Here is an 8,206-nt window from a genome sequence, read left to right as displayed (position 1 = left end):
ACCTTACCCGTTGGATTACACATACCACTGTTTTTTGTTTTTATATTTAATATATTGTTGTCGGTCTATTTCATTCGCCAATTGCTCCCCCCCCCCCCCCCCCCCAACCTATTCATGCTGAACAACTTTATAAGATATTAGCTATCTTTGCATGGTGTCTTGCCAAGCGACTAGCGAGATTGAGCAGAAGATTGCCACCGTGGAAGATCCCAAGGTTGCTCAAAGTCCGCAAGAAATGCGTCACGTATAACGCCCACACCACGAGGAACTCCAGAACGGGTAGGTTTTCCGGCAAAGGGATTGTTACCACCATTATACAAGAACTCGTCGATTTCCTTATTGAGCTCAATAGCCTGTCCATCCCTGTAGTAACCTCTACGAGGAAGAGCAACTTTGACACTGGGTCGAATTTGCCGTTCTTGCCAACCTAGGGTGTCGCGCATATCTTGTAGCAGATCAAGATATCTCGCACCATCGTAAAAAAACAGAACGCCGAGCTCAAGTAACTTTAGCGTTTGTGGAAGCTGGGCTAAAAATAAGAGCAATTCGGATTTTTTGACATGAAAATTCCACAATTTGAGATGCTGAAGCTTTGGCCAAGAGTTAATTGGGATAATGTCCTCCAATGAGGGAGGTTCTTCTTCATCCGGATCCTCCATATCCATGTCAGTTGCTAGAGCAAATTGCTCCAAATCCACAGCTTTAGAAAGTGTATCTTTCAAGAGCCCGCTTCGGAAAGCTTGCCAGTTGTAGAGATACTGCCCCTCAACGTTAAGAGAGAGATGAAAGCGTCGCAGGCCAGGAAGCTCAAGGATCGATACCACATCTATGAACGCTTCGCAAGGTTGCTCAAACAAGCGGCAGCTAATCCCAGTTTGAAGTTGATTGGAGTCAATGAGAAACTCGGAGACATGGTGGTGCTGCCGCTCTTGTGCGAGAGCACAAGCAACAAACAGAAAACCACGCCAATTTTCTCTGACCTGCCTAGCCCAAGCCTCGCGCTCCTCGTCCACCCATGGTGCGGCATCCAAAGGAGACTCTGGCTCACGACGCGCGGGCCAACCGCGGGGAAGAGGGTAGTTGAAGCCAAATGGAAAGGCTCGAATCATTGGCGTCTTATAGAGAGGGCTAAACAACATCCCATGGGCGGCAGGCGTGACGGTGACAGTCCGTAATGAGGGGAACTGTCGGAGGCCATATATAAAAGCTTCTTTATCAGCACCGCTTGCAATAACCTCGTCCTGTTGGCGGACCAGATTCTGATAGTATGCCCACGATGCTGGGTATGACATCTCGCTCTCTGCCTGTTTTTCTCTTGTAAGACTATCCCATTGGCCTTTAGTGTGGCTTTTATGAGCGCCGATTTCCCATAGGTTCGCTTTTCGCGCACTTTGAAACCACTCTTCATCTGCTTCCTGAGCTGTTGACTGAAATTCCGCCTCCCACGGAGTGAGAGGGTCAGGAGGAGGGCCTGTGATCAACATTTCGGGCCGCCGTGTCGCTTGAGCCTCAAAAGCAGATCGCGGGAGCCGGGCATCGTCGTAGACAATTTCAGTAACGCCGTGGCGATATTCCTCATGGTCGGCAATTGCGCGGAAAATTTTGACGTTGAGCGGGTTCGCAGAAAGGAAAACACGATTGATGCGCAAGGCCGATGTACTAGCAAGAAGCCGGCAAGAGAGACGGAGGTTCTTGATATCGCTGTTCTCAAGCCGGCTCACGATGTTGCCCAGAAGCTCACGGGGAAGTTCTGTCAGCAGGGAATGCGATTGAGAGGACAGCCTGAGGTCTGGTTTGGGCTGCTGGGCATTGGTCGAATGAATCGGCTGAGCAGTTTCTGGCACTGTGCCCCGTGTGCCATGTGAATTAGCCCTCGGGCTCTGTTTTGGTGAATCTTCATCCATGGCTGTTGACTTTGCGCGCTCTCAATTCTCAGCGCATCCCAAGGAAGAACTCTTCGATTTAAACAAGGAGAGAATTGGAAGAAATTGGAAATGAAACGTGGCGGCAACGCCCCAGCGCCACGCAACGGCAGGACACGGTGAATGAATGCTGTTGGTTACCACGACTTTTGTGTCACAACAGTGTGGATCGAGTTTTTATTAGAGGTGGGCATATCCAGCAGGGTAACTGTCTTCATAGAGCATGTTGCTTTTTTATCTATATATTTACAGTCGATTTCTGCCGCAGCCACTTTGCAACCAAACTCTGCATCGAATTCGCAACCTGTTTTGCTGCTTGAGTAAACAACCTTTTTGCTCTGTTACTCTCCTCGAGTACCTGTACCTGCTTAAGTAGCAACCTCTTTTGCATTACTTGGGCTATTCGGAAATAAAGATATCGGGAGAAAAGAAACTATTTTTTGAAACTATCTAGCAAATTTCGTCATTGTGCTCATGTTGACCATATAGCTCTCGAATGCTTCCAATCCGGTGATGGGTGGTTGTACACTGACGCACAATTGCCCCCCAATCCGGATCATATACCGTGCCTTCTGGCCCCAAGTCATGCCACAAACATATAACCAGACGCTCTTTTGAGGCTCGTATAGAGAGGTCTGTCCCACAAGCAAGACAGGGGAAAAGAATTCGAGTGTCTGGTGGTGCTGAGAAAGCCGCGTAAATAATCATCGCAAATTTTAATTTCAGTTCATTCTCGTGGATGATTCCATCCAAGGAAATTAAATGAGAGCAAATTTTTAAATAGTTTACGGACTGACGTGATACCATCGCGCCAACGCCAAGATAAGTATGGACGGTAAGTAGTAAATATCTACCATCCACAACCTTGGGGTAGAATGAGCGCTGTTCGAGGATGCCGTCAACTATGACGATGATGTTACCACGTCGGCCCTCGAAGTGACGCGGCGTGAGAAGTGTTTAAAGGTGTTTCTGATGTGCGGCCTTTTTTGGCTGTTCAATCGAGTATACTTGAGCGTAAGTTCGACATCTATGCGCTGGAGAAAACTCTTCATTGAAGAAAATCTTTGCTTCCGTATGTTCTCCTAAAACATACATCTCTCCATCCCCACACTTGGGATAATTTAATAGGCGAGATGCTGGTGCGTCCCAGCTATAAGTTTGGTGGAGTTTGAAGCATGTGGAACACACCCATCGATCAGGCAGAGACCTGGTAAGGTGAGTAAGATAGTTTAATCTACCGTTTAGTATAACCAAGATGTCTCCCTTCCCAGCAAGAAAATATCGATGAATGATTGCGCAGAGGGGCCGACAGGTCTGGTAGACGAGCAGTTGGCTATAAGGAGGAAGAAAAGCAAATATCTCTATCAGTAATTCGATCGGCAGTTGAAGGATATAGCTGTGAGTCTGAGGCCGAGTCTTGGATCTGCGTCATGAGAGGCGGAAAAGAAAGTCACTGATTTTCATGGCAGAATCTCCTTCGCTTTTTCTTGATTTTTCTTATTCTTTGGTAGGCGTAAGTATTTTGGAAAGAGGTAGGATTGATCGGGGCTTAAGCTCTTTATAATTTCTGATGCGAGGTGGTTTGACTTTTTTGTTGTATTTGATTACTGCTAGTATTTGAAGTAATGTCGATATATATATATCTGAAACCTTTCTTGGTGTTATAATTCTGCCTCTTCAACATACTTTGTACTGGAAGCCCTTGTGGGATGATGTTAGCAAGAAAAAATGTGGAGAGTAAAATTGTAAGGCTCAGGTAGTATAGCTAATCCCAAAGTGGCTTCTTAGGCATACTCACACAATACTTGTAGAAAGAGTAGAGAGGGGGGGGGGACTAGGGTGCGTTAATAGGCTTTCACAACTAAGGGCTGTTTTGCATACCTACTAGTAATAATGACTATATCACCAGAGCGGGACACATGAGACTTACTTTGGAGGAATGAGCAACAAAGCTGGATCTATACCATTTGTTAACAGGATTCGGCAGAAGAGTACGAAGCTGGAAACATGATCTTCGCGAAAGATATATAATATAAGCATATCGGGTTTGAAGGCACCTGACACATCACTACGAATGCACACTGCGATGGCTGGAAGTTTGTCTGTCATCCACCTTGTCTAATGTGGCCAACTTAGATGAGAGTACTGGCACATAGTGTATATACTAGTTTCTATCGAAGGGGGGGGGGGGGGGGGGGTGAAGACTTGACGATTCTCGCTGCATGTGACATCCAATACCTCGGTACACTAGCATACATGTAGGTAGCCTCCTTTCGCTCTTCGCGTCCTAGGTTAGCAGCTGCTGCATGTTTACATGTCGGGTAGTTTTTCGCGCTGTTGTATTTAGCGTCCACGGGCCTTTATACAGGATGTGGAATTTTGCCATTTTAGTACCTTGCTGGTGTCAGAACTTAGGCTAAGTAAGGAAATAAGAATTTCTTGAAAAGATTAAGGTTATTATAGTAGTATTTTATAACAACAAAGGTCCCCACCGTAAGTCTCTCAGGACGTTTGCGTTTCCAGAGGACCGCGAGGCCTTGATGTGGTTATGCTACAATACGAGTATCTACCTATAAGGTACATGTAGGTTTGGAGTGTCACGCGGAGGGGCACTGGGCGGCTTGTGACTTGTGACTTGTGGCTCACTCTGACCTTAGAATATACTAGGTACCTGCAATCTCCCGCCACAGTTTCATACCGAGAAGACTTGGATTCTGCCATGCTTGCCCGCCTCTGTGTGAAGGAGAAGCACAAAACCCGAGAGCAACAAGCTTTTCCTCATTACCACCATTCGCAAGATCTCAGCAGCTTGCGACTTTTGGTACTTGGTAAGAACTTTGCAGCCTACCCAGCAAGCCAACACTTGAAACTTAACCAGCAATAGATATCGAACACTACTCTTGATCGTAGCTACCCTTTCGGTGAATGGATCAACCTTTTCGACCAGGCCAGATGACCCAGGGCCATTATAACGCTGCTAATGCAACACTTGGAGTCGCTGGTTCGGACACTCTAGACACAGGACAGTTAAGTGACCGTGTCGAAGATTCGAGAACACATTGCAACATGGAAGTTTATGACCAAGCCGAGGCATTCTCTGAGAAAGATGGAGATCTGGAGTTTTCCCACACCAAAGCCATCCTCCGACAAGGCGACCAATTTTTCTACTGTATATCTCAGCGTCGCCTTTCTTTTGGCTCTACGGTTGATTTCCCACCTTCAGACCTTCACGAAATCCCCCAGGATATAATCTGGCCCAAGGTTGACCTCAAGTTAACCGAAGCGCCTAGACCTTTGCCTCTCGACTGTTACATAAAGCAGCCAAGGTTGATCGAATATGGCGATACAGAGGCATCTCTCAACCCTGGCGCTCAACTTCTGCATGAGGCAACCATATGGGAGATTCTAAACAAGTCTCCTCATCCAAATATCGCTCGGTTCCTTGGCTGCATCATCAAAGACGGGCGCCTTACTGGGCTATGCTTCGTTAAGTATCCTATGAACCTGTTCGAAGCAGCAGCAAGCTCAAACTCATTGGACATACAACGTTGTCTACAGGGCATTGAGAATGGAGTACGGCATCTACACGGGTTGGGATTTATTCATAATGATTTGAATCCGTCGAACATTATGATGGATGGAGATACACCGGTCATTATTGACCTGGACTCGTGTCAACGGGAAGGAGCAAAACTGGGTCTCAAAGCTGGGACAATCGGGTGGAGTGCATGTGACACCGAGTTCGCTGAGCGCAAAAATGATATTGACGCGCTACCTAAGATCCAGAACTACTTAGAGGAGACCCGTAAAACACATGTTAACATGTGAGTCTTCTATGAACTCTATAGCTAAGAGTTCTCGGCACCTATACATAGTTAGAGGCTGTCAATCAAGGACGAGCTTATAACTCACATTCATCGCCGTGGCGGTACGTAGCTCCTCGAATATCTGCATGTAGTTCGATGACAATCCCACGCCTTGTACGTGTAGTAGCTTCCATCCGTTCGAAATGCCGTTCGAAAAACGCAATTATCAACAAGCGGGACGATCTGATCAGCGGCCATGGTTCGTAGAGAGTTGTCTGGTGTGAGTTGGAGGTTTGAGAACAAAGTAATTTCAAGACGACTATGTAAGGTTGTAAAAGCTATGGTTGAGTGAGGCTTGAATATGCGATGGTTACTTGAATTTATGCCCAGAGGAAAGCTCTGAAAACCATGCTCTGGTTGGAGATGGACTCTGGAACCTTCGACCTTCATTTACTCGTGCGGTAACATGCAGTGGCGGTGAAGTATGTAGTCAACCGCACATGAGTAAATCAGTCATAGATTGCCTATGTAGCTGTCCTTTGTTAGCTGGTTAATTGCAATCTATCTCGCACTCTTCCTCTATTTCAAACTGCTCTTGAACCCCAACACGGAAGCCAACATATTTCAGTGGCGAGATGCAAGGTGGACAAACGCTCAACCCAGAGAGAGAAGGATTCGTTTGCCCTGTCTGCCTGTTGACCTGCGCGGAGCTGGTCGAGACCACCCCCCTCCCCCTTGTGCCGTAACTCACCTACATGAAGGCAAGAGTGGCCGTGGTGTAATGCACCAATCAGCTGACCCTAACGGCTGTCAAGTAACACGAAAAGAGTAACACGAAAGATATGGTTGGGGTTCACCAGAGGGACCCTTCGCCCCAACTGAACTCACGTGGAACTCCTACAACTGTCGTCCCAAATATGAATAGTAGTAAGTATCGTCCTTGAAGAATTCATTTTGAACATCACACATTTTATGCGGGATGTATTTTTCTATTTATCGGCTTAGTCTTATGTTATTGATCTATCTGATATATAGAGATGTGTCCATATACACTAATCTAAATACTCTCCATGCTTATGACGTAGAAACCATCAGCAAAAAGAAGTATAGCCGATATCCGCAACGCCGGAAGCCAGTGTACTTTAAACCCGACAGAGACAGTAGCGCAGCTGGACACTCAACTCGTGGATTCGCAGCTCAAATAGTTACACAACTCTTGGAAGCCTCAACAAGGCTTTCCTGTTAGATTTGTTGAGTTTTCACTTGGATCTGTGTGACCACTTTCCTTGGTCAAGCCCACTTTCTGTTTGCGGCTGTTTGCAGCTAGCTTTTCCCTCTTTCATAGATCAACCTAGCAGAACACAGAGGGTTTTGCACCTTCCAGCTTATTAAGATCGAATTCACTAACATTTAGCACAACTACAATCCATCATTGAGCCCGAGGTAACAAAGCTACTTCAGTAAAACGAGCGTTGGTATTCTCACAGAAGAGCAAAGCGGCAAAGCGTTCGAGATAGGAAAGCAGTCTTAAGCAAGCAGAAATGCAATAACATCAAGTCTGAAGTAGGAGATGGTGAGTGATGTTAAGAGGTAAGTGAAGCGGTAGAGCACAGAGCTAGTAAAACGGATAGGACAACATGGAGTATTTACAGGCACTTAAACTCCGCATAGACAAGATGGTTGGTGGGGCAGGCCAAAAGCGGCGTCTATAGTAAATCACAGTATCCCTACCGTGTGAATCCTACGCGAAGCTATCCCATCTTGATTTGTCACGTTCTGCATATATGCCATTTACAAATACAAAGAGTAGCGGAAATATATACGTTATCCCACTTGACAAATCAGGATGGCTTTGCGTAACCTATTATCCCTGCGTTCTGAAACCTTCCTGATTTGTAACGTTGGGCATATATGTACCGATGTATTTGCCGTTTTCTCGTATATTTATGAAGGGTTAGCACATCATCACATCATAGATGTGGCTCGTTCAAACAACAACCCATGAGAAATCTTTTTGCGGACATTGTGTTTAGATTTCAGAGGATATAGATACATTTATAATCAAGATAGGAGTGACAATAATGCTGGAGTAGCTAGTTCAGTAGATAACTCCGCTACAGCCTTAGAGTCAAACCCCCGGATCAATTCTTTGCTCAATCTGATAAGCAACAGCTGATCACATCATACCCTGGAGAGCGGACATGAGAGCGGACATCAAAGCGGATAGAGTATAAAGCGGTTATTTGTCAGCTGCTCCAACCGGAAGGAAGTCTTGGATACCGGAATTAAATGGGTCTCTACATCTTTATATCAAGATTGTGAAAGCAATTAACATGGGCGTCTTGATATAATACAATATAGCTTCCTAATCCTTTCACAATTACTTGTGGCGGCAGCAAAGCTTCATTGTCATACCAACACAACGACTATTCAAGAAGTGAAAAGCAATTGAAAAGTCTAAGCGCAATTTCTGACAGT

At 45.8% G+C, this 8,206-nt stretch overlaps 3 protein-coding genes across 3 annotated transcripts; 1 reads left to right on the top strand and 2 right to left on the bottom strand.

Annotated features, from left to right (window-relative positions):
• Positions 1-106: 106 nt before the first annotated feature.
• V8C40DRAFT_246960 (F-box protein) lies at positions 107-2,052 on the bottom strand. Its single transcript, XM_083216220.1, has one exon. The coding sequence runs from the start codon at positions 1,902-1,904 to the stop codon at positions 171-173; it is 1,734 nt and encodes a 577-aa protein (XP_083072654.1). The 5' UTR covers positions 1,905-2,052; the 3' UTR covers positions 107-170.
• Positions 2,053-2,214: 162 nt separating this feature from the next.
• On the bottom strand, positions 2,215-3,962 carry V8C40DRAFT_279811 (uncharacterized protein; the record flags this gene model as incomplete). The annotated part of the gene is made up of 3 exons (XM_083221290.1): positions 2,215-2,804; positions 2,931-3,255; positions 3,853-3,962. The coding sequence occupies 3 exons, from the start codon at positions 3,960-3,962 to the stop codon at positions 2,373-2,375; spliced, it is 867 nt and encodes a 288-aa protein (XP_083072653.1). The 3' UTR covers positions 2,215-2,372.
• A 459-nt stretch (positions 3,963-4,421) lies between these two features.
• On the top strand, positions 4,422-5,833 carry V8C40DRAFT_246959 (uncharacterized protein). Its single transcript, XM_083216218.1, has 2 exons — positions 4,422-4,750; positions 4,807-5,833. The coding sequence occupies exon 2, from the start codon at positions 4,848-4,850 to the stop codon at positions 5,748-5,750; it is 903 nt and encodes a 300-aa protein (XP_083072652.1). The 5' UTR covers positions 4,422-4,750; positions 4,807-4,847; the 3' UTR covers positions 5,751-5,833.
• Positions 5,834-8,206: the final 2,373 nt, after the last annotated feature.

This window comes from Trichoderma camerunense (genome assembly GCF_050948025.1).
Source record: "Trichoderma camerunense strain CBS 138272 chromosome Unknown V8C40scaffold_10, whole genome shotgun sequence".
Lineage (NCBI taxonomy): Eukaryota > Fungi > Ascomycota > Sordariomycetes > Hypocreales > Hypocreaceae > Trichoderma > Trichoderma camerunense.
Note: the sequence above shows the minus strand (reverse complement) of the source record. Positions and strands in the feature narration are given on the sequence as shown.

Coding starts and splice junctions, on each gene's coding strand:
- V8C40DRAFT_246960 (XM_083216220.1), bottom strand. CDS start 1,904: ATGGATGAAGATTCACCAAAACAGAGCCCGAGGGCTAATTCACATGGC.
- V8C40DRAFT_246959 (XM_083216218.1), top strand. CDS start 4,848: ATGGATCAACCTTTTCGACCAGGCCAGATGACCCAGGGCCATTATAAC.